A 27,100-nucleotide genomic window follows, 5' to 3' on the forward strand; every position below is an offset into this window, starting at 1 on the left:
AAAAAAAATTTTTTTAATTAAAAAAAATCTCCAAGCTCAGAGATAGAGAGAACTGATCAGTGGTTGTCAGAGGCAGGGGGTACAGGGTGGGAGACATGGGCGAACTAAATTTTTATTTTAGTTTAAATAAATTGAATTTTTAAAATTTGTTAGACAACATACTTCTAGATAATATGGGTCAAAGAATTCACAAAGAAGTTAGGAAATATTTAGAACTGAATGAAAAATAAAATACAACATATTAAAATTTTGGAGATGCAGCTAGAACAGTGCTTAAAGAAAAACTTACAGCTTTAAATAATTTACAGTAGAAAAAAAAAGTCTAAAATTAATGACCTAGGACTTACCTTAAAGGAAAAAGAGCAAAGCAAACCCAACCTAAGTAAAAGAAAAAAAAAAGAGCAGAAATCAATGAAATTAAAAACAATTAAGAAAAATCAACAAAGCCAAAAGTTGGCTCTTTGGAAACAGATCAACAAAACAATAAACTCCTAGCTAAACTGATCAAGAAAGAAAAAACAGAAATTATCAGTATCAGAATGAAAAAGAAGTTACCACTATAGCTCCTACAGATGTTAAAAAGAAAGGACCATTATGAATAACTTCATGTCCCCTAATCTAACAATTGGGATCAAATGGATAAATTCTTTGAAAATATAATTTACCTAAACAACACAAGATGAAACCCAAACTCTGAATAGCCATATATTTATTTTAAAAATTAGTCATAAAAAACCTTCCCATAAAAAAACTTCAGGCCCAGAGAGTTTCACAAATTAAATTTATGAACCTAATAATGAAAGAGGATAGTCAGAAGTGGGTTATTAAAAAGTCACTTTTAATAGCAACAGGAATAATGTCCAAGAGTCAACATTATACAAGTTGTAAGCGCTAGACTATAAAGAAACAGGAAATCAGCTCTGATGAAATTCACTTCTTCTTTCCTTTTGAAGGCTTGGCAAATAAAGCTGGGTCTATTTGCTCCTTTGCCAGTCCTCTGACAGAGAAGAGCCTTGCTGCCCGCTCCTGGAGAGTGCCGCCGCACTTCAGTCCCCGGGCCATGAGTTCACACTTGAGCTTCTCCAAACCCAGCAACTCCATTTCTGTAGCAGAGTTGAATGCCAGTAAATCTACAGTCTCCTGACCAACATCCTGAGAAAAAGGAAAAGAAAGAAAAATTTTAAATAGGCCCATTCCTCTGAATAAAATTTTCTTCAATTGTCATCAACTTTCTATTTTTGTTTTTTTATAAATTTATTTATTTATTGGCTGCTTTGGGTCTTCGTTGCTGCGTGGGCTTTCTCTAGTTGCAGAGTGGGGACTACTTTTTGTTACAGTGCGCAGGCTTCTCATTGTGGTGGCTTCTCTTGCTGCGGAGCACGGGCTCTAGGCATGTAGGCTTCAGTAGTTGTGGCAGCACACAGGCTCAGTAGTTGTGGCTCGCAGGCTCGAGAGCACAGGCTCAGTAGTTGTGGCGCACGGGCTTAGTTGTGGTGCACAGGCTTAGTCCGCAGCATGTGGCATCTTCCCAGACCAGGGATTGAACCCGTATCCTCTGCATTGGCAGGCGGATTCTTAACCACTGTGCCACCAGGGAAGTCCCAACCTAATTTTTTTAAGAAATTTTCATTTAAATATACTACATCTTACTACTGAATTTTAATAATCATGGTATTCTATACATGTTCTCAATACACATAATTAATAAATATTAATTTTTTATCCATATACTTAGAAACAAGTATTCAGAACAGTAACAGAAGTTACAGAATCTCATACAGATTCTTTTTTTTTTTTAATTTGGCTGTGTTGTGTCTTAGTTGCAGCACTCAGGATCTTCATTGCAGTATGCAGGCTCTCTAGTTGTGGGTAAGTGGACTCAGTAGTTGCAGTTCACAGGCTTAGCTGCCCAACGGCATGTGCGATCTTAGTTCCCTGACCAGGGATCAAACCTGCGTCCCCTGCATTGGAAGGCAGATTCTTAACCACTGGACCACCAGGGAAGTCCCCTGAACAGATTCTTGATATTACTTTTGTTTTTCTGAGATTTTTCCAGTAAAAATTCAGACAGCAAAATATACCTCGCCTGCCCTAACACTATGACCAGAGAAAAGAGCAGCACCCCATAAAGCTTCACTTTAATGAGATTTCTCAAGGAAAATGGTACCGATGAACCTAGTGTCAGGGCAGGAATAAAGACCCAGACATAGAGACGGATTTGAGGACACACGGGAAGGGAAGGCTGGGATGTAGTGGAGGAGGCTGGGATGTAGTAAGAGAGTAGCACTGACATATATACACTACCAAATGTAAAACAGATAGCTAGTGGGAAGCTGCTGCATAGCACAGGGAGATCAGCAAGGTGCTTTGTGACGACCTAGAGGGATGGGATAGGGAGGCTTAAGAGGGTGGGGATATGGTGATATATGTATACATACAGTTGATTCACTTTGTTGTACAGCAGAAACTAACACAACATTGTAAAGCAATTATACTCCAATAAAGATGTATAAAATAAATTAATTTTATTTACAATAGCCAGGACATGGAAGCAACCTAAATGCCCATCCACAAATGAATGGATAAAGAAGATGTGGCATATATATACAATGCAATATTACTCAGATATAAAAAGGGATGAGATGGAGCTATATGTAATGAGGTGGATAGAACTACAGTCTGTCATACAGAGTGAAGTAAGTCAGAAAGAGAAAGACAAATATTGTATACTAACTCACATATACGGAATCTAAAAATGGTACTGATGAACTCAGTGACAAGAACAAGGACGCAGATGCAGAGAATAGACTGGAGAACTGAAGGTTTGGGAGGAGGCAGGGGGTAAAGGGGAAGCTGAGACGAAGCGAGAGAGTAGCATAGACATATATATACTACTAACTGTAAAATAGATAATCAGTGGGAAGTTGTTGTATAACAAAGGGAGTCCAACTCGAGGATGGAAGATGCCTTAGAGGACTGGGGTGGGGAGGGTGGGGGGGACTCGAGGCGGGGGGGGGGGGGAGTCAAGGAAGGGAGGGCATACGGGGATATGTGTATAAAAACAGATGATTGAACTTAGTGTACCCCCCAAAAAATAATAAATACATAAATAAAATTTAAAAAAATAAATAAATTTTAAAAATGAGATTCCTATGCCTGTGAATCTCCATAATTAACCCCATAATCTTAAGCTTTCTATTCTAATCAAATAATTGTGATCGTCAAAGTTCTCACTTATATAACTCAACAAATTTAAATGCTATTTAAAAGACTTGCAACTGTTCTATCCACCAAGTACCTTTATAGACTTTAAGACAAAATTAAATACTTCTAATGATAGATGTTCTGCAAAGAATAAAAGTGTTCACCACCTGGGTTTTTTAAAAAAACATATTCAAAGGACAATAACTTTCTCTCACAGTAAGTTTTTTTAAAAATACTGAAGAGCTCTAGGGACAGACTCTTTATCTTTTTAGTTGATCTTTATTTTTTTTTTAAAAAGGCCATTTTGTTAGACCTCTGGAGTGAATCCTGGCTTCATTATATATGGCCAAATCCTAAACATTTATGTGTCTTTGGAGAATCACACATGGTTGGTATGAATACAAGAGCTACAACTATATCAAGAACAAAACTTCTACAGTTAAAAGCTCAAAGATTGAAAGTCAAATCAGGTTTTATTCTATTTTCCTTTATTCATTTTTCCAAGACTCTAGTCAGGATAAACTCCTAGCATATATGAGTAACATAAAAGCTACATGCTTATAACTCCAGAGATGGTGTGAGGGTCAATTTAAAGCCCTTAGCATAAAAAATTTCACTATCTTCCCTAAAAAGGGCAATATATGTATTTTTGCTTATTTACTGGAATTAGGGAAGGTGCTGGTTAAATAAATTATGAAAAGCTTTGTGTTCACCAAAGGAAGCCAAGTAGTTCAGGTTTCACCTATCCTAAAAAAGCAAATCATTAGACTGAAGAGTAAACGTTAAAGACTTTTGTTGGAAGTCAGTCCATTGAAGACAGCAAATAACTACTGGAGAAAAAGCATGCACAATGAAAATAAATTTTTAAAAGGTTGCGTGTGGGGCTTAAGATTTAATGATAAGTTAAAAAGGAGCTGCTCCTCTTCTTCAGGAAAGATCTTCACATCCAACTGACAACTGTGTTCAAACAGTAACTCACATGAGAAAGAAAAACTAAGTAACTAGAAATTTAGTGATAGGAAAATGAGCACATTTTATCAAATCTAAAAATTCTATCATAATAAGCCTTACTAATGCATGTATTATTAAGAATAACAATACCAATTAAACTATCACGTGATATATATCCAAATTCAGAGATACTAAAATGTGAAATATGGAACCAAGGACACCATCTAGTGGCAAAATAATACCAATTCCAGAGCTTTAAAAAAAATAAAAACTAAGGATTTGGGGGAGGTACATGGCAAGCTTCACCATCATCTGTACTTCCAATTACTAAACAAGCCTTTCCACTAAGCAGCTGATGGGAAAAAGCACATCATTTCATTTTAATGACTTACTGCAGAGATTAAACTGACTGGCTTTAGATACTGACCCCCAAATTTACTTACTGTGTTTCCTGACTGGCCTTCCTCCAGCCTGGCAACAGGAATGTTTTCCCTTTCTTCTCCAGGTGCTCCATGGGCAGCTCCTTCCCCGTTAGCCATTTCTTTTGTCTCCTGCTCCTTATTCAGTCCAATTCCAGCTGCTTCCTTTTCTAAGGGTTCTTTACTCTGTGACTCCTCTTTCTCCTGGGTTTTCTCTGTTTCTACAGCCATTTTCCTTTCCATGTACTCCTGGGTAGATGCCTCTCCCAGCTCAGCACACAAGTCTTCTGAAATACCGTTCCCAAAGTCAGTCACAGGGGTCTGTAGTTTTTCTTGTGATCTAGAGTCTGTATTCAATACTCTTGCCCACTGAGAGCTATTAGGAAATTCAGCTGCCATCTCAACACCATCACTGCCATTTTGGGGAACACGAAAGCTCATTCCTGAAGTACTAGGTGCTTCTGCACTGTCATCATCAGAGCTCTCAGAGCTGGACCCTTCTGCAGCCTCTAGTCCTTCCATGCCCAACCTATTAGAAGCAACAGAAAAGTTTAACACCATTTACAGCTTCTGCTTTAAAAAAAAAAAGAGTTGCAATTTGTCCAGGAAACAGACTCTGAATAAAGGTATCTGCTAGCTTGAGATGGAGAATAGCTAAGTTTCAGAATAAGACATTCCAGAGGTATAAAAGGAAAAAAAATTTCAGTGAGACTGGAAGCAACATGCCAAAGATCCAAGGGGATCTCTTTTTAAAAGCTGTGACTCTCTTAAAACAAATTGACTTCGCTTAAAACTTTTTTCCCCAATATTGTATGAATTTTAACTGTTGGAAATTAAATAAAATAATAAACAGTTAGAAAATCCTGGGAATTCCCTGGCGGTCCAGTGGTTAGGACTCAGCGTTTCCACTGCAGGGGGCACAGGTTCGATCCCTGGTCAGGGAACTAAGATCCCATATGCCATGTAACATGGCCAAAAAAAAGGGAAAGAAAGAAAAAGGAAAATCCTGTTTTATTCATAATTGCCCCAAATTGGAAACTACCCAAATGTCTAACACCTAGAGAATGGATAAACAACTTGTGGTACAGCCACACCAGGCAACAATACTTGGCAGCAAAAAGGAACAAACTACTGATACATACAATACCATCTATGGATCTCAAAAGCATTACACTAAGTGAGAGAAGCAGACATAAAAGGCTATATGACATTCTGGAAAAGACAAAACCACATGAACAAACATCACACCAGGGATCAGTGGTTGCCAAAGATGGAGGTAGGGGAAGAAAATTAACTGCAAAGGGTCATATGGGAACTTCTCAGGGTGATCAATATAACCTATAGCTTGATTTTGGTGATGGTTACATGACTATATATTATACATTTTTCAAAACTCGTAGAACTGTTCAAAAAGGGTGAATTTTACCATATATAAATTATACCTCAATAAACCTGGCTTAAAAAAAGAAACCCACAGGAGATACCACTATCTTTTCTCTCAGGAACATTTAATTCACATTTCAGAAAAAAACAAAAAATTCTATGCTGGATTCACAGAGTTACATGGTGTTTAGTTAATAGTTATCTTTCTATCCTCAAAGGGGAGGCCAACAAGGAAGCCAAGATCCATTTGCACTTATCACATTCTAGAACTTGGCCCAAGGGAACTGAGCTGGTAACCAGAGGACCAACAAGGAAGGGCGGGAGAACTACGAGAAGAATGGATAAGAAAAAGGACTGTTGTGTTTTTCACCCACAAGTGCAAAAGTGGTGAAGAGAGGTCTGGCAAAGTTACCAAAGACCTCAGTGATGACTATGAAAAACCACAGAGAAAACAGAACAATCTGGAAAGTAAAGCCATGGCTTCCACTTGGAATTTTTAAAAGTTAACTCTCTCAACACCTAATAGTAATTCAAGTACAGAGCTATTTTTATGTTATTTTTCACTTGTAAGGAAAAAAATTATCCTTTAGATTCTATTAATGGCACTTATGGCAGAAACCATTACTAGTGTAAACAATGTGAGAATCACTGAATCCTGAACTGACGCACTCTGGAAAATTTCTGAGCTTCCATCAGACTTTACTTAAACGTGTGTTTATACCAGATAGATAAGAAAGAAATACAGTAGGTAAGTTTTAGAACCAGATATTTCAGAGGGATAAACAGAAGGAAAATAATTTTTTTTTCTCTTCAGTCCTCAAAGATCTATTTGAAATGAAAATGCACATACTTACCAAAAGCATTTCCTTTTCCCTGAACTGGCTCCTCTGTCTGGTTTTGATTTGTTAGGCCGTTTCCGACTCTCACCAATCTCCGCTGATACCACCTTGCTGGAGGCAGCTTGCATACCTAACCGGACATTGTAACAACTCAGTTTCTACCATCAGGATTAAGTTTACTTAAAGAAATTATAAGTAATCTGGATTGCAAAAAGAGCTGCAACCTGAAGCTCTAGATTTAAATTCCTTAGCACACCAAAATTTAATCTGGTTAAAATGAGACTAATCTCAAATTTACACAGATAAAAAATAAGCATTTTGGCTCTTGAACCAGATTTTTAAAGCACCATGTTCAATCTGTAACTTTGAGGCTGACAGATTCATTGCTATCCCTCCTCAAATCTAACGATTCATCCCCTTGTGCTCGTTATTTGCATACAACTGTCTTTCCCGTTTTGTCATAACGCTTTTGATGGAAAAGACTCCTTTCTATTCAACTGAATGCACAATAGCCCCAGCATAATGCTCTGGATGCTAAAAACATAAAAGCTAATGACATTCTCATTAAAAACCATTTTTTAAAAACGGGATCTAAAAAAGAAAAGGGGATCTAAAACTGGAAGCAAATATGTTGGGGTCTAGGCACCTCCTGAAGACTTAGCTTACTCCCATGAAGCACAAAAAGTGTTCTTACCTGGGGCCCATGAGCCCACAGAGTTCAGGGGTCAAGTATGTCAAATGTTGTGTGAGTATATGGGCTTTTCCCCTAGTTGTAAGATACACGGTGTTCACTATTGAGGGGAGCAAATCCACAGCTTCATCAGATTCTCAGAAGTCTGTAACCCGAAAAGGCTTAAGAACTGCCCTTTGTGTGGAACAGCTGGCTTCAGGGACGCCTGCTGATGGCACTAAGGAATCCTCATTCTCACCTTTGAGGACAGAATCCTCCAGACGCTCGGCCATCTCATGGCACTGCTGCTGGTAGTCGGGGCTGGTGAAGCAATGCCTGGGTTCTGCAAGCTTCCGCTGTAGTCGTTCCAGGCGCTTCTGCTCCTTTTCAGCTTCTCGCTCGGCTTGTTGTTTTACCCATTCAGCCATTCTAGAGATGGGAGGGAAGAGATGTAACTGAATGGTTATACTATACACATGAGCTTTTATATATAAAACACCCCACCCAGACAAATTAACGCACTCTTGTTCATACTGTGATATTCCCTCAGAAAGGTGTGCCATGCTTACCAGTAGCATGCTGTTACGTACTTAACTAAAACCCAAAGATATTTAATCTGATAACAACAAATTAGAGCATAAGTATCTCAAGTTTACATTTCTGATATGCACAGCATTTGTACGATTACTAATAACAGAAAAGCATATTCTTTAAAAAAAACAAAAACAAAACCAGGTGGGCATCTTACGCTTTTTCATGATTGACATCGCGCAGTCTCCTTCCACTGAGATCCCGGCAAGCTTCTCGATTGGTTGTCTTCTCAATCTGAGCACCAAGTGCTCGGAGCATAGAGCCAAAACCTCAGCAAATACATTCGGAGAAAGTAAGTTAAAAAGTGTTTAAGGATAGACAAAAGCCAAATTTGTGAAAATAGTATTATATCACAAGATTAAAGGTGATCTCTCTTTCTTTTTGGTTTTAAAGGAAATGTACATCAAGATTCTAACCCAGGTTGCAATGGTGAGAGTACTGATAACCTTGATTCAATCTCATGCTTTTCATACTTCTGCAATATTGTACCTGTACCACTGGGATATTTTAGAGGGCTTTAGCCAGTGCCCAAAATCCCAAGATTCCAGATTAAGAAGTTTAAAAATTATATGATGAGATTTTGCAATGAGGCAATTTTAAGCTGTCACTGGCTGATAGGACAAGCTTCATTCTTATCGACACATTTCAAACAGCAGGATAATTATAATCTGAGATGTTGTTAGCTCTTTGAAAACCAAACCAAATCATCACAGATTTTGAGAAAGCCTAAGGATTGTATGTTAGTTTATCAGGAGAAATACCAAAACTTCTTTTGCTCTTTTAGTTTCTCTTCTCTCTTCTAAGATGAGTTACTACAACCAGTACCTTAATCTACCTCAACCTGTACACAGTTGCACTTCATAAAGTAAACTTTAGACCTCCCCTGGAACTACAAAATCTTGGGAAAAGCACAAGGAGATTTGATTGTTTTGATATTCATCAGCAAACTGGACAGAATAACAATCACCTCTCTTCATCTAATCCTCCCTAGAGTTTGAGAACCTAGCGTGCCTAAGAGTGATCCGGCTGGAGAAGGTGGGAATTTTATCATACAGTATCTTCCTCAAAAAGAATAAAAGAGAAAATATTCAAAATTAGGTAAGTAAACAAAGGATTTCATAAGGCAAATCGAGGCTGGTACACTACAGAGACCAAGGAGTTTGTTAATTTAATACATATGGCTACTGAATGCAGATGTGTTATAACTAAGCCGCCAACATTCATGTCCTACCTCCTTTTCCACCTCGAAGTCTGGGTTCCAAACTATAAACAGCTCCATGCTGCACTGTGTCACTGGAGTTAACAAGTGATCCGTTGCATTTCACAAAGAAGCTTTCCACTGGAACATCCTAGAGACAAGTTTGGGGTTCTTTCAATGCTGTTTATGAGACAATACAAGTTTCCTGCAGGAAGGAACCTAGCTTACTGTCTTTTTATGATTCCAGTTACAAGGAGATAGTATGTGTTCAATTAATATTTGTTGAATTGCAAAAACTGAAAACTACTAAAAGAAAAAATTCATTTTATATGATGTATTCCAGGTACAATTTTTTTCCTAATACCTAATCATGATTTATAGAACTTTTTACCTTTGGGGTGAAAATTAAAACTGCTCTTGGGACTTCCCTGGTGGTCCAGTGACTAAGACTCCACGATTTCAATGCAGGAGGCCCTGGGTTCGATCCCTGGTCAGGGAACTAGATTCCACATGCCGCAACTAAGAGTTCACACACCACAACTAAAGATCCTGCATGCTGCAACTAAAAGATCCCGAGTGCCACAACTAAAAAAAAAAAAAGAAGATCCTGAATGCTGCAACTAAGACCCAGCACAGCCAAATAAATAAATACATATTAAAACTAAAACTGCTCTTTCTCCTTCTCTAATAGGAAATAAGAGTCAAGGTAGAAGACTATTCAAGGCTCAGATCTAATAACTCTGAAGGTCCCATTTCCTCTGACTTTTTAAAACAGATAGTATCAAGTTGAACACTGAGTGGCCCCAATTTTCAAAGTGACATCCTGAAAAGTGTAGACAGGGATAAGAAGAGAGAAGAGGAGGAGACAAAAGTATGGTTTTTAATATACCACCTATATAAGCTTTAACAGTTTTAGGACCAGCTGGCAGTTGCTGCTAAATCTCTTCTGTCAGCACCCCGCCTCCTGACTTTCAGCCAATCACTGCAAAAGCCCAAGTACACTCCTCCAGACCCACCCTATGGACATCAAAAAAATTCTCAGATCAAATGATGAAAAGAAAATATAAAAACTGTAAGTCTTTCTAAACAAGTTTCTGATGTCATAAAGAGACAACAGAGGAATATTCTCCAAAGTTATATGGAACTTAGGAAGTTGAAACAATTAAATCTGCAACATGAAGAATAAAGAGATCTAAATATGAACAGGAAAAATGCATTACTGGCATCTTCCTGAAGTGGAAACTATGAACATTCATTCTGAACCACATCACATAGCTATTTCAATGGGACCCATTCATTCATTCAGCAAATATTAAGTGCCTCCTATCTGCCAGGTACTTTCCAGGTGTTGGAATACTACCATGAATACTACAGTGAATACGCATCCTGCCTCATGAAGCTTATGTTCTAGTGGGGGAAGACAAACAATGAACAAAAAAATTATGTCAAGTGGTGATATGTGGGGTAAAGGGGATAAGATATGTGGATGGGTGTGGTGGTAATCTATATAATATATATAGTTAGTCAAGGAAAGCCTCTCTGATCAAGTGACATTTGAGCAGAGAATTAAAGAAAATGAGAACGAGCCATGTGGCTATCTGGGGGAACAGCATTCCAGACAGAGACAAGAGCAAATGGAAAGACCTGCAACAGGAATGAGCTTAGAGTACTCAAGGAACAGCAATACAGCCAGTTAAGCTAGAAGGAGGTACACAAAAGGGGAGTGATAAGGCCTTCAAAGTCACTGAAAGGACTCTGGATATTACTCTGAAGAAAACTACTGCAGAGTTTTGAAGAAACTGAGATCTGTGCCATGCATTTAAAGGATCACTCTATAGCTGTTAAAATGAAAATAAGACTATAGAAGCAGAGAGATCATTGAGAAGCTATAGTGATAATCCAGGTGAGAAATGAAGGCTATGGGTACTGGGGCAGTCATGGCAGAGGTGATGAGAAATGTGAGATTCTGAGGATACTCCAAAAGTAAGGATAACAAGATTTACTAATGCTCTGGATGAAGGGAGTAAGATCAATAGAGGAATCAGAGAGGATTCCAAAAATCTGGTTTGACAAATGGGAAGACAGAGTTGCCATTCATTAAGAGGGAAAAGGAAGTGTGAAGGAGAAAATTAACCGCATCTGGGATATTTTACTTTGAGATGTTTATTACACAGCCAGATGGAGATGCCAAGTAGACTGGTGGCTATACAAGTCTGGAGCTTGGGGAAGAAAGTCTGCGCTGCAGATTTACATTTGAAAGTTACAAGTATACTGATGGTACTTAAAGCCATGAGTAGGGATGAAATCACTGGGGTGAGAGAAGGGCCATTCCAAGATTAGAGCTCAGGGTGATGAGGAGGAAGCTGCAAAAGAGACTGGAAAGGAGAGGCCAGCGAGGTGCAAGAGAACTGAGGGTGATGTCTGGACAAGTGAGAAAAGTGTACTCAGTGGGGAATGGTCAATTGTGCAAACTGATGCTGACAGGTCAAGCAAGATGAAAACTGGAAACTGATCACTTGATATGGCAACACAGAAGATACTGACCAGCGTGACAAAGAACTGTTCTGTTGGAGTGATGGGAACAAAAAAGCCTAACTAGAGTGGGTTCTAAAGGAGAAAAGTTTTATGTTCAAGAACATTATTTTTTTTAAGAATATTGTTTTATAAAGAAAATCAGAGAAAATATTGTGACAACTGGAAGGGATGTGGGCTCATGTTTGCACACTGGTAGGAATGATCCAGTAAAAAGGGAACACACTGGAAAATACAGGAGAGAAAGAACTAACACCAAAATAAGTCTTTTAGCAGGTGAGGGGGAGGGGTTACTGTACAAAGTCGAAGATAATTGCAAATTATTTGTAAAATAATGACAGTTCATCCACAGTAACAGACAAGAAGACTGAATATACAGCAGGTACCGACCAGAGGCACTGGTGTGACAGTGAGGAAATTCTCTCCTTACTGCTTGAATACAAAGTATGGTCCTTGGGATGGAAGAAGTCTTGGAGATTTTAAGAGAGAAGATGTGAAAGAGTAATCTAGGAGAGTGAAAGAGTGATGAAGTGAGCAGTGCCTCTCAATCCTTTTTGCACCACGGTATACACAAATAATATCTGGAAGACACTCTGGGGAAAATGAGCAAAGTACTAAAGATGAGTTGAGATGCTGGGCATCCCCAGGTTCTGTCCAACTGCCCAAGGACTACATGGATCAATATTCTCAGCAGGCCTGCAACCCAGTGGAAGCCTGCTCTGGATTAGAGAAATACCGTAGAACTGCCCAGCACCACTAAGGATGGTGTGTGTAAATTTGTAGTGAGACTGGTTTGTGTGATCAGTTTCCCCACCACAGTTACTGCCCAGATGACAGGCAAAATAGGTGAAGAGTTGGATTTAAATTGACTGGAGTTTTCCCAGGCAAATATGATACCAAGAGAGAGGAGCAAGGGAGCTCAGGCTACATGCAACAACGAGATTAACATGAAGGACTATTCTTGTCTATAAAATACTATCCACTTTAAAGAATTGTTGTAAAAATTAAATGAGACATGCAATATACCTCCTATATGTTTAATGTTTATAGATTAAAAGCTACTTTAGTTTCTTTTAATATCTTATATATCCAGTGGGTATGGTATTTCTAAAATCCTAAATAACTTTAAAAGACTTTAACATCAAGGCTGAAAGATTATATATACATCATGCATCCTACTTCATTTCCAAACAGAACTGCTTATTTAACGAGACAACTGATTAACAAAATTGCATTTTCTACTTGTTAAGATTCTTGTCAGTTAACTACCACTAGTAGAAAAAAATAACAAAGAAAATTTAGAATCAATTTAACTGTTTTCAACCATTATAAAGCATTTCAAGCATAAAGTATTATGTGCGTCTTTAGGCCAATCAGCTGAAGGCCACCAGAGACAAACGTAGTCCAACAAAATGAAATTTCTTGACTCACTACAAGGGAGGGATTGCACAGCAGAGGAATCATGAGGTCTCATCAACAAATAAAAAGATATAGTTATTACAGGATTGGGGGCAAGGGTGGAATTTAGGTAAAATTTAAACGAAACGATCTCTTGAGAGGCTCACAATAAAGCAGGGCTGTGTGTATAAGGATCAACATCAGGTCTCGACTGTGAAGGAGACTCAGCCTCCTGTTTACTTGGAAACTACAAAGTTAAGATAAATGTGGAATGTTGTGTTCCAGAAACCCCTAATCTGAAGCTCTGCACCTGGGAAATCAAGAGTGCTTCTCTACATAAAAGTGACTTAGATTCTCAAGGCAAGAGTGGGATGCTTCTTACTGATATAACTTCAAACAGCAGTTTATTCTTACAGTCTATGATTTTTGAGGTAAGGTTTTGCAAAGAATAAAAAAGAAGCAGACTTTCAAGGAAGCCCTCATGACACTTCACCACTGCACCATGTCCTTGGGAGAAACAGTTTCCTATTAACTTTGCAGCTGGTTTTATCTATGTCTGTTATCCCAGCCTGATGAACAGCCGGGCTGATTTTTACTTTCTCAGGGAGAGCTAACACTAACTTTATCATGTGTCAGAACAGTTCTGTTTTAAAAGGCGTAAGCGTGAACTTGAGCCATTTTTATTCATTCCAGTACCTCATCAAATGCCTTTTTATAAGTTTTGGGTTTTTGTTTATATCTGTTATGGCCATGTTTCTTAAGTATATGATTGAATCCATTCATATATATTTCTTGCTTCTTATTTTAAGTTATTTTTTCCAAGACTCCTCATAATTAAGATTTTACTTTCTTCTGGTCTCACCTTGGATCAACTGTCATTAAGTACGAAAACTGTACTCATGAAATAAGAGTTATTTTCAGAGATATGAAAATCCAACTATTTTGGAAAATATCTCCCCATTCAGACAGCAAAAACATTTCTGACAGTTTTTAAACTGGACTGAATTATAGGAAGAAAAATGGGGAAACTGAAAAACCACATTATTTGTAAACACACATTGCTTTTTCATGGAACCAGTCCAAGTAAAGATTTGGTTGAGGCTGCAGTGTTAACATGGGTTAAGCTTATAAATAACAACCAGAGAAACAGCCTAGGGAAGGACGAATGAGGTGTGCTTATAAAGAAAAACAGAGTAGGAGATCAAATGTCAAAATTAAAATTAGATTCAGGGAGACCACCAAATTCTTTAAATAACTTAATAGGTTTAATATCTTACAGTTGGTAAAAGCTTGCTTACTTGATAAAGTAAACCACATATGTAACTTTAGAAGTCCATGACAGGTTTTCAAAAACATGCCTGGACAAATAAGAGCATCATATGATTAGTGAAAACGTCTAAATGACAGGCCCTAAAAATCATGCCCTCGACAGGACCTATGTGAGTGCTTTGCCCAGACCAGTGGATGAATCCATTTCCTTCCCAAGCATCCTTTGGCTTGGGTTTGGATATGACATACTTCTCTAGGTTGGAGATAACAGGGCTGTGTTATCAGTGGACAAAAATGCACGTCACATAAGCACAGAGTGAACGTAAGGAAATGAGCTTTAAAAATCCTCTGGTCCAACTCCCTTATTTACGGATGAAGAGACTACCAAAGTGTATTCTGTTAGTCCAGACTGAGGGCCGGACTAAACGCCTGTGAGCGGAGGGGTTTTTCTCCCTTCCGTGAGACAAAACAAAAGCAAAGGCAGGCCTTCGCATCAGTTTGAAGCACCTTAAAACCTAACCCTCGGCCTCAAAACTGAAAACCCCAAAGAATAGACGTATCCCCGAAAGACCCTCACAGCACCTAATCCTGCCCCGTCCTCCTCTTTCCCCTTCCTTCCAGGAGCCGCAAACCTCACCTGATCTTGGCAGTATCGGTGGATGAAATCTCGTACGGAGCACGGTGCCGAGGCACACCACACTGCCTTGCACCCGAAGCCGGGGCCCAGAAGCCACACCTGGGCCGCAGTCGCCGCCATTTCACCCAGTCGCCGAATCTCGAGACTCTCAGAAGCGCTAAGAGTCACAACCAGCCCGGCGTATCTTGATGACGTTACGCGCCCTCCAGCGCCCCGCCCCTCACATCTTCCGCTTGCCCCGCCCCTCCCCCGGGGATAGTCACGTGACTTGGGGCCGCCGAGCCCTGATGCCTGGGGGAGGGGAACAGGAAGGGCCTGGCAGAGGCCGATAAGACGACGGAGCACCCGGGCGAGGCGTTGCTAGGAGAAGTTGCTAGGGCGGGGCTCGAGGGACTCTCTATAAAAGGCTAGCGCTGGGTTAGGTTTCTTGCGTTCTGGCTGTAAGCGATAAGACGGTAACTAAGCACCTCCCTGTGCCGCAGGCTTTGGCCCTTTTCCTCACGTCTGTGTTGTTATTTTTGGGTCTCAGGGAATCGTGACCTGAGAAGGCGCTGCTCCTTGGGAGCGTGAGGAGGGAAGCTGCAGTCCCGGAAGCGGTTTTGGGGGGCTGCTTCCTCGGCTCTGGGGAGCTCCCCCAACCCTAGGGGCAAGGGAAACGGAGGTCGGGAGCTTTCTAAACAGCAGCCCTGGGCGGTTTTTTCCTCCCGGTTTACCAAGCATTCTCTTTTTTTGCGGAAACTGCCAGCCTCTCGGTTTCTGCCAGCTACGCTCAGTTTATTCGTATTTCCGCCTGTTTGCGCTCTTCGTTATCTTCACTTCAGCTCTGTTTTCAAAATATTTCACAGCAAGTGGGCCCTTGTGAAATGCAGTGGCAGTAGTGACGCTTATAGTAATGCTGCTTGGAAAAACCCTGCCGTAACTTTCATTCCGCGCCATGGAAACTCACTCGCACACATTTGCATAGACTAACTTTAAGGCTCAGGGAATCTGAAGGAGTCCCTTAATATTTAATATGCTGAGATTATGGTATTTCTAAAATCCTGAACAATTTAAAAGCACGAATGTGGAGACAGGGGGGTTCCTAGGAAATATCTGTGCCTATTAAACACAAATACATCGTCCCACAGAATCGAATTCTCTGCTGTTCAGATACTTGGCAAATGAAACTACCGAAGGGAAAGCAACAAAAAAATTCAGAAATCATTTTAACTGTGGCGGTATGAACAATAGAGTTTCAAGACCTCAAGTTATAGATTCTGTTGTCTCTGTTTCACTTACCCGGAAGAGAAAATGAGAAAGGGCCTCCAAGGGGATGCCAGGAGATCAAAGTTACACAAAATAGTAAAGATGCTGTGCCTAAAGGCAAGCGTTTTGCAAAGAGGGTGACATGGTGACCCTGGAGTCAGTAAGTGTTTCACCAAGTATGTATCTTCCTATTAAAGTCCACATCGTTTATTATTAACATGGTATCTAGTCCTTACAAAACCTGAAGTCTGAATAAAAATTTTCACTCCTTATCCCTATGTTGCATTTAAATTCCTATTGTTAAAAAAAACTCCCAAGTATTGAACAGGGATTTGTCATTTAAAATATGAAAGAACTATTATTAACTTTTCAAAGACAAAAATCTCCTGAGCAATGTATAATCTGTTGCTAAATCTTCACAATAAGCACTTGGCACCATGACACACACAAAGTGGACATTACATAAATATTAGCTAGATATTTGATAAATTACTAAGGTAGTAAATCTAATTATTCGTAATATACATCTGAAGAAACAGTTTGACTAATAGAACACGTTCTCTCCTAATGATGCAGATTCAACTTGGTTGATCATTATTGAATACATGTAAATAATGAGGAAATTGACATACCTACAGTTAGGGCTATGGCCAAGAAAACAGCGCACATCAGTGGAAAAAAATCTAGAAAGAGCTGATTGGCTGGATGGCTAAGAGTGTGTGGTGGTGTCTAGCAGACGATGTTACATGGCCAGGCTGGTCAGTGGTTATGGAAAAATAGGGACAACTACTGCCACCGTTCCCATCTCACAGTGTTATGCAGGGAAGGGACAGGAAGACACATGTAGGGTTGAGACATCAAATGGTGAGTGAGTGGGGGCCAGTTCCTCTACTATCAAAAGAGTGTAGCTGTGCTCTTAGAACTGTATTTGGTGTTCTTTCTAATAACCCACACTGGCTTTGTTTCTGCCCATCTTCTCCAAAAGATTGACTCTAGCTATACATTTGCTTTTTGAAGACTGGTTCAGCGACCACAAGAAAGACACTGTGAGAGCATCCTAAGGCAATGTGGAATAATTGTTCACTGCCAGGAAATGACAGCACCAGACAATGTTTGTGTGGCAATCCATGACAGGGGCTCAACTGAGCCAGAATGTCATGCTGGTCTGTAAGAACAGGAAGCAGAGCTGTACACTCGCAATTTTCATAAATGACAGCAAGGCTCCTGAACTAGTGAATTCACAGACTATATCCATGTGTGACATGCAAGTCGCACTTCTGTGTTTTCAGCCATATTCCTGCTCAGAGAAGACAAGAGGAGGTTGTTAATGCTGTCTTTATGACAAAAGACAATTGTACACACTGATTCCTCCTGTGCCACAAATGCAAAACTGATATAAACTCCCCAGTTGGCAAGTATCGCCTTGTATATGGCTCCAGCCCCAGGAACAATGAGGTCAGTTCCTAGGATGGAAAAACAGCTTTTGGGTAAGTGCTGCGGAGTCCACACTGGGTGGTGGTTGGTGTGAGGGGTGGAGCCTGAAGCAAGGACCCAAGATGTTTGGCTGCCAATGAAGGCACAGCTCCACCCTCCTTCCTTTATTGGACAGAAGAAAACAGGACACGTCAAGGATGAGGTGGAGTTGAGAGGTAGAAGAGGCTTGTGTTTAGCTCTGATGCTGGGAAGGATCTGGAGAGGGCAGAAGAGGAGAGTAGGGTAGAGGCGCAGAGCAGAGATAAAAAGCAGAACCCAAGTCAGTGCTGAATGTAGAAGCCCACCTCTTTGTAGTATCAGTAAAAAGAAAGCATCTTCACTCAGGGTGGACTTATATCAATAAATTCTATCACTCCTGATTGCCCTAGATATTACCTTGTTTTTATCATGCCAACAGTAGTTTCCAAAGGCTTATTTGGTATCATCATTCTTACATCACCATCAAATCACGTCATTACATTAAAAATGCTAAATTTCTGTCATGCTGTTCACTGTACTAGAACTATAAAGTGAAACTGGCACAGCACCTATCTTCCAGAAATTTAGTATCTCAGCACTGGAATTTTTTCAACATTGAAATTTAATTTCTCTGTAGTCAATAGAAATCCACCACCTTTGTGAATTCTGCATAGCCAAGACTTTCAAAAGGAGCTTTTCCTGCTGGTCAAGTGATAAGTCTTTGGGAGTATTTTTTCCTTTAATTAGTTGACATTAGAGTATGTCCACTACATTAGTCAAGGTTCTCCAGAGAAACAGGGTCAATAGGAGATTTTATATATATATATGTATGTATATATGAGAGAGAGAGAGAGACATTATAAAGAATTAGCTCACACCTCATGCAATTATAAAGGCTGACAATTCACAAGATCTGCAGGCTGTGTGGGCAAGCTGGAGACCCAGGAAAGCTGATGGTGTAGTTCTAGTCTGAAAGTCATCAGGGTGAAGACCCAGTAAGGGCCAATGTTTTGGTTGGAGTCTGAAGGCAGGAAAAAGCTGATATTCCAATTTGAAAGCAGTCAGGTAGAAGGAATTCTCCCTTACTGGGAGGAGAGTCGGGCTTTTTGCTCTATTCAGGCCTTCAACTGATTGGATAGGGCCCACCCACTTTAGGGAGGGAAATCTGCTTTGCTCAGTCTACTGGTTCAAATGTTAATCACATCCAGAAACACCCAGAATAACATTAGACCAAATATCCAGGCACCTCAGTGGCCCAGTTAAGTTGACATATAAGGTTAAACATCATGTCCACCAACTGGAGTTATCTTTAGTAAAGAAATAACCTTCACTATTTTAATTTTACCTTACACCTGAAGAGGAAATGTTATTTCGTGAAAAGAGAGACTGAGAAAAAGTCAGATGTTTCTTACTCCCCAGAGGTTTCACTATGTGAACTCAGGAAACTCAGCTGACTGCTCCGTGTATCTGCTTCTGAATGTCTGAAGAACTATACTACAACTATTGTTAGAATTTATTTTTGTGCCACGGGGTGTGGTCAAAGTTCATATGGTGAAATCCTTTGAGATCTTTTGAATGAAAGATGTTGTACTTATTAATGAAAATATCAGGGGTCATTGGGCAACTGAATTAGGATTCTAGGTTAAATAAATTAGCTAAATTTATTTTAATAACTCAGCTGTCTGGCTAACACCTACCTAAGAACACATTTAAAAATAAAATAAGCCCAAAGAGCTCTACACACATAAAGTCTGTGAATTTTTCTCATGGAACCCTAGACTCTTTCTGTTTTAAAAAGGATTCTAAGGGAATTCCCTAGTGGTCCAAGGGTTAGAACTCGGCGCTTTCACTGCCGTGGGCCTGTGTTCAATCCCTGGTCAGGGAACTAAGATCTGGCAAGCCACGTGGTGTGACCCAAAATTTTAAAAATAAAAATAAAAGAGAGTCTAAGAAGGGTGGTGGTATGCTATGGAAAATTAGTAAATTAATATGAAGTAAATTCTATAAAGTGGGGAGACAGAATGGAGAGCAAAGTGGGGACTGCAAGAGAAGTATGGTGTGGGGACAAGAATAAGAAGTAATAGTGGCCAGCTAGAATGATATAAAAAGACAAAACGAACACCAGGGATGATTTGGGGAAGGTTTTGTGATGGGTCAAACAACATGACACACCACTATAGACCCTAAAGATCTTCCTATATCACAGCAGAGTGAAAGCCTTGAAGGAAAAGGCTCAGTTATGTGGAGTATACCCTAGTTAAGATGACAAGGCAGCATGATACAAAAAACCAAAAAGGTAGAATTTTGAAAACTCATGAGAATATAGGTTAAACCCTAGCAATAAAGAAAATTCAGCTCTCCAGAACATGTTTCCTGAAAGCTCGATAGTCGAAGTCTTAGCTGTTTAGATTCTCCCTGCAAATAACTTTTGTATTCTAACATATTTCAAATAGAGGGTAAGACAGACTGCTTTGTGTACAAATAAACAGCTTCCTCCTTGTTACTATAATATGACATTGATTTCAACACATAACTTCTCTTTTAATTACCCAGTGCTTTGAAAGACAGACAATCTGTGCCACTCTGGATAAGAAGATAAGGTTGGGAATAATACAAAAATTCTCTCATTTTCTGTAAATTAGTAGAGCGTTTTCCTTTGAATATTTACTAAAAATCTACAGCCCATGTAGCTGGGCTAGATAGAGGATTCATAAAGGATATGAAATGCATATTTCTCCTGTAATCACTGTTGAAATCCTCTGGACTTTGGAAGAAGGAGAGGAGTAATGCGTATTTTGTGCTTCTGTTTGCTTCTATTAGGAGATGCAAAAAACTCATATGCAGTCCTAAGGTATTAGTATTAAATTAGAGCAGTGTTTCCCAAAGTGTGTTCCATAAAACGCTATTCTTACAATGCACTACTGTAAAAGAATTCCATTTTCAAATAAATTTGGGAACACTCAGATACCATATGCTGGCTCCTAGAGATTCACAAAGTTCATGAACATGATGAAAGCCCTGAGAAATTCTGTTATCTTTGATACACTATTTCACAAACTTATATGACTATGGAACTTCTTTTCTAGATACATCTATTAGCATGCCCTAGGATTAGTATTTTAAAAAGGCTGAGGCTGAAGTGTGGTTAACTATGGGGTTTCTTTTTCCCCCCAATTTTATTAAGATATAATTGACCTACAGCACTATATAAGTTTAAGGTGTGCAGGACTATTTGTCTCACATATATTGTGTAACAGTTACATCACAATAAGTTTAGTTAACATGCATAAAACTCATATAGATACAAAAAAAAAAAGTTGTTCCCCTTGTGATGAGAACTCTTAGTTAGGATCTACTTACTTAACTTTCAAGTATACCACACAGAAGTGTTAACTATAGCCATCATGTTGTATATTACATCCCTAGTATTCATTTACCTTATAAGTAGAAATTTGAACATTTAACCACCTTCATCTAATTCCTCCACCCCACCACCCACCTCTGCTGACCACAAATCTGAACTCTTTTTTTATGAGGTTGGTTTGTTTGTTTGTTTGTTCGTTTGTTTTTAAGATTCTACATATAAGTGAGATTATAGTGTTTGTCTTTCTCTGTCTGACTTATTTCACTTAGCATAATTCCCTCAAGATCCATTCATGTTGTTGCAAATGGCAGGGTTTCCTTCTCTTTCATGGCTGAATGATAGTCCACTCTACGTATACCACCATTTCTTTACCCATTTACCCATTGCTGTTCCCATGTCTTGGCTGTTGTAAATAAAGCTGCCATGAACATAGGGATGCAGTTATTTCTTTGACAAACTGTTTTTGTTTCCTTCAGATATATTGCCAGGAGTGGAATTGCTGGATTATGTGGTACTTCTATTTTTAATTTTTTGAGGAACCTCCATACTGTTTTCCATGATGGCTGTACATTTACATTCCCACCAACAATGCACAAAGTTTCCCTTTTCCCCACATCCTCGCCTGCGTTTGTTTTCCCTTGTCTTTTTGATTATTGCCATTCTAATAGGTGTGAAGTGGTTTTGATTTCCCTTATAATTAGTGATGTTGCGTCCTTCTCATGTACCTTTTGGCCATTTGTATATCTTCTTTGGAAAAATGTCTATTCAGATCCTTTGCCTATTTCCAAATTAGATTATTTGGGTGTTTGTTCGTTTCTTTGTTTGTTTTTGCTATTGAGCTGCATGAGTTCTTGGATATTAACCTATGGGGATTCTAAATAAAAAACCAGAGATGCTAACCACAAAGGCAATTCCTCAAGGCCTTATAGAGTTCAGTAAATTTTAATTCATAAAAACAAACACACTTTTTCCCACCACACACTATCAAAATCCACTTTGCCGTATATGTTTTTTCTAAGTTGTTAGGACCAATGCTGGTGAGTTAAGTCTTCTTTCTGCCTCTTGGGGGATAAGGTAATAAGTGAACACAGTGACATTCCTTGTCCTTTTCATGCCCACGTGCAGAGTCAATAAACACAAAGGAATTTACTGTGTCAAGATGAGCCTCCGTATCTTCATAACTCATACTGCAGATTTAGAGACCTACGGTGTGAGTGAATTGTTCAATTCGATTTAACCACCACTTATTTCTCACTTCTTAAGTGCAGGAAAAGAGAGGGGAGAGAGGGGGTACTGAACAGAGAGAGATCAAAACAAAAATGTCAAGGGCTGGACTTCCCTGGTGTCACAGTGGTTAAGAATCCACCTGCCAATGCAGGGGACACAGCTTCGATCCCTGATCCAGGAAGATCCCACATGCCACAGAGCAACTAAGCCTGTGTGCCACAACTATTGAGCCTGTGTGCCACAACTACTGAAGCCCATGTGCCTAGAGTCCGTGCTCTGCAACAAGAGAAGCCACTGCAGTGAGAAGCCTGCACACCACACCAAAGAGTAGCCCCCGCTCGCCACAACTAGAGAAAGCCTATGAGCAGCAACGAAGACCTAAAGCAGCCAATAAATAAATAAATAAATTTATCAAAAAAAAAAGTTGAGGGCCTACTCTCCTAACGCTCTAAGACTGCAATGAATGAAAAATCGTTCTTAAAATATCTCAGACCAATAGATGCTGTAATAGGCATTCTAACAGACAGACACAAACTACATCCTATAGGCATATAGGGAAGAGAGAGAGAGAGGCAAAGAATTTGGGTTTTGAATGGCTATGCATTGTATAGACTGGTTAAGTAAACATGTACTAACACACACACACACACAGACACACACACACACGATAGAAAGGCACAAAGGAGAAGAGCACAGGGTTCAGGAGTGCAAGAAGGCAGAGTTACTGCAAGAGCATGCCAGGCGGGGGCAAAGGGTGGAAACCATAGAAGAGAATGGCTGGGGGAGTGGATAGGGCTTTAACTCCAGGCTAAAACGTCCAGACCTCAATCTGCAAGGAGGGAGAGACCACAGCAGGTTTCAAACAGAAGAGACATACCAGATCTGTATTTCAGAAAAATAAATCTGGGGAGAGATCAGAGACGTAAACAGTCACAAGAGCCACACTTTATTGAGTAGCTCTCCCTACTGATAGCTGATTCCACAGCATCAAGACCTACTAGTAGGTCCTCCATTAGGCTGTTACCAAGGTCAAAGGGAATGAAGGCCTGCAGGCAGTGACGGCAAAAAGAAGAGATCAGGTGGGAGACACTGAGAAAGCAGAATGGATAGCTGGTTCCCTTTCTATACACCACGATCTGGTGTCCTAACAGTGAAAATCGCAAAGAAACCACCATCTAGAAGAGAGATGATCATGGGGAAGAAACAGGAGGGCACTTGGTGAATCTTGAATGTCTTCTTCCTGCCTCAAGATGGCTGTTGAGTGTTGAGTAGGGAAACTCAGGGACTGCTTTCCATCATGTCTTTTTCTCCAATGAACTTCTTGCCAGATCCCTCTTTTTTGTCTTTCCTTTTACATACCTGGGTTCCATGTGCAGCCTGTCAACATCTGTTTTATGAACTCATAATGACATTCTGTTATTATCTGCATGAATCTGGAAAATGCTTGTGTGTTTGCATCATACATCTGCGTAAATAGAAAACCCCAGTGAAAAGGGCTGGATGACTAGGATATTCACGGAATACAGATATAGATAAAGATGTTAGGCCTGAACCTGTCACCCTGAGTTACAGTCCTTTGTGTGATTGTTATAATGTTGGATATGTACCTTGTTTGTGTGTTGAAATTGTTGTTTGCTATCTGTGAGGCAAGAGGGGCTATGTTATAATTTTGATACTATCTAGGACTTATGTTAGGGTAAAAGTGGCTTGCTGGATATACCACCCCCTTTTCTTTGAAATTGAATCAATGTCCAAATCCTTCACACCTCTCCCAGCCTTCCTCCCCTGATGCTAATGCCTTGTTTCAGTTGTCATGGTCTCCGGCCTGGGTGAGTTCTCAGCCACCATCCTCAGTCCTTCCACCCACACTCCAGAGTGATCTCCCTGAAACCAAATTTAGTGATGTCACTCCCTGTTCAAAACTCTTCAGTGGCACCCTGGGGCTTCTAGGCAAAAGTTGGAGCATCCACCGGCCTCTGCCTAATGCTGCCCGGTGATCTCATCTAACCTCTCCCATTGGACTCTATGCTTCAGCCATGCTTACTACTTATGTTTCTTTATATTTGCCTTATTATTCACACCTTCGTGTCTTTGTTCAAACTACATCTCAAGCTTCTCTTGTGCCTACCTTTCCTCAACATTCCTTGCCTTTTCTGGTAGGATGGACCATCTCTTCCTTGATGCCCTATTGGACCCTACAACAATTCTAACAGTACCAAGGACTCTCATTACCCTATCATCTCCCTGTCTTCCTGTGTCACACTGTTGTCTCCCTAAGGACAGGGCTGCATCTTATTTGTTTTTGTACTTGTAGCTTCTAGTAAAAAGTCTAAGATAGTTGATGCTCAATAAATATTTGAGGAAGGAACGTCTATTAACTTTAATTACCTTCTTTGGAAACTTTATTTTTTTGGAACATAAAATTTTATTTGGGGGCAGGAATAGTGTCCCATTTGTTTTAATACAGCAGATTTTAGCTTTTCTCCCCCAACACTATTTCCAGCCTGTGAAGACTCTGGTGCTCCTGTTCCAAGTGGGAGTGAGAGAACAATCAGGAAGCAGGAGGGACACACCCAGGTGAGGGGAGCCATGTGCACCAAAGAGGGTGATATGGCTCCGGCAAGACCATTACAACTTGGAAGAAACAATGGGTCTCTTTAAGGCTATAAAGCTAGCTGCAATTTTATTTATATTCAAATCTAATCTCAAATTATGAAAGGTTTATCATGAGGGTGGGGTTTAAAGCAGCAGAATAATCTTTAATCCTGGAGATTGTTTGCCTAAAATGTGTATGCAAACAAATGTTCTCAGGTTGAATCTAGTCCAATTTATCATTTTTTCCTTTTTACTTAAATGCTTTTTGTGTCTTAAGAAGTCTTTTCCAACTCCAAGTTCTAAAAGATTCACCTGCATTTTCTAATTAGAGTTTTTATGTGCTTTTTAAAAATATTTAAGATCTTAATCCATTTGCTGTTGATTTTTAGTTATAGTCTGAGGTAGGGATTCGACTCCATCCTTTTTCACACGGTTAATGATTTTACCCACCTCCATTTATTGAGCAATCTCTCCTTTCCTCCCTAGTCTTAAATGCCACCTCTGACACACAGCAAAGTTTCACACCATCCCATTCTATTCTATTGGTCAGTTTGTCTGTCCCTGGGCCAGCACCACACTATTTTCATTACTATAGCTTCACAATAAGTTTTGTTATCTACAGGGTAAGTTTCTCCTTGCTATTCTTCTTTTACAAGTATCCTATCTGCTCGTCACTTTAAAAAAAAAAAACCCACAACTCAAATGCCAATCAAAAGGAGAATAGATGGATAAGCTCTGTTTTAGTCCCACAATAGAATATGATTCAGCAGTTACAACAAATAAACTACAGCTTCATGTAACAATATGGTTGAATCTTAGCAATATATGAAGTGAAAAAAATTAATTCCAAAAAGTTGCATACATTATGAGACCCTTTTTATACAGTTAAAAGTAGAATAAAATGTACTTTGTAGGAATACATAGAGATGAAATAAAATGATATGGAAAGACAAGCAAATAAATGAGAACACAGGGTTCAGGATGACAGGTTCCTTGAGGTGGAGGAAGGTAGGTGTCTCTTGGGGATGGGTTTATAGGTGCTCATTACATGATTAGAAATAACTAAATAAAAGAGAGATTTGCTTGAATAATAAGGGCATGTTTAATCTAACTCTGAGGTTTAAAATAAAAGATACAGAAATGGGCTTTGAGAAGGTATGTTGAGTTCTAAATGTTCCAAGGCCAATGATTTTTGTTGCTGCACTTCAGCGTAATCTAAAAAGCTACTCAGAAACTGCCTGACAAAGATATCATAAAGACTAGCAGACGAGTGTGATAAAAAATTTATACTACTATTTATTCCACACTTTTATTTTATCTGCATAGATTGGGTACTCAGGTGGGTAATAAAGGGTTTTCTGCCCAGCATCCTTTCCTTCTTCAGCAGCCCCAAACTTGTCTTTGGCATCCCCACTGTGGAGCAGCAGGTGCTTGGGAGGAGTTGGATGCCTCCTCATTCCAGGGCAGGCTCTGATTGACCAGGGTGATCCCATCCCCTTGCCTCAGTTATCCCTTATGGGTTGAGGGATGAGTACCTGATGTAAACTGGCCTCACCAGAGTGAAGTTAAAGACTTTCTTTTTTTAACTTATTTTTATTTATTTTATTTATTGGCTGTGTTGGGTCTTCGTTACTGTGCACGGGCTTTCTCTAGTTGCAGCGAGCAGGGGCTACTCTTCCTTGCAGTGCACGGGCTTCTCGTTGCAGTAGCTTCTCTTGTTGCAGATCATGGGCTCTAGGCATGCTCAGTCTTCAGTAGTTGTGGCACATGGGCTCAATAGTTGTGGCTCATAGGCTCAGTAGTTGTGGCGCTCGGGGTTAGCTGCTCTGCAGCATGTGGGATCTTCTCGGACCAGGGATTGAACCTGAGTCCCCTGCTTTGGCAGGCAAATTCTTAACCACTGCACCACCAGGGAAGTCCAAGACTTTCATTTGCTGTTTAGGGAGCTGCATTCTCCCCCTAGACCTGAACTGAGAAGTATGTAGCCCAGCCTGTTGCTACTGGTCGTACTGAGGACAGAGACGACACCTCAGAAACAAGAGCCGAGGGAATCCTAGGACTAGAGCCTGAGCCCTGATGGAACCATACATGAAGCCTGAGTGTATTTCCTCAGGAATTTTCGGTTT

At 39.8% G+C, this 27,100-nt stretch overlaps 1 protein-coding gene across 1 annotated transcript; it reads right to left on the reverse strand.

Moving 5' to 3' along the window:
* Positions 1-687: 687 nt before the first annotated feature.
* SDE2 (SDE2 telomere maintenance homolog) lies at positions 688-15,253 on the reverse strand. The gene is made up of 7 exons (XM_057728923.1): positions 15,092-15,253; positions 9,289-9,406; positions 8,215-8,326; positions 7,726-7,895; positions 6,812-6,926; positions 4,599-5,103; positions 688-1,152 (listed from the first exon to the last, which is right to left on the reverse strand). The coding sequence occupies exons 1-7, from the start codon at positions 15,209-15,211 to the stop codon at positions 931-933; spliced, it is 1,362 nt and encodes a 453-aa protein (XP_057584906.1). The 5' UTR covers positions 15,212-15,253; the 3' UTR covers positions 688-930.
* Positions 15,254-27,100: the final 11,847 nt, after the last annotated feature.

This window comes from Hippopotamus amphibius, chromosome 3, assembly GCF_030028045.1.
Source record: "Hippopotamus amphibius kiboko isolate mHipAmp2 chromosome 3, mHipAmp2.hap2, whole genome shotgun sequence".
Classification (NCBI taxonomy): domain Eukaryota; kingdom Metazoa; phylum Chordata; class Mammalia; order Artiodactyla; family Hippopotamidae; genus Hippopotamus; species Hippopotamus amphibius.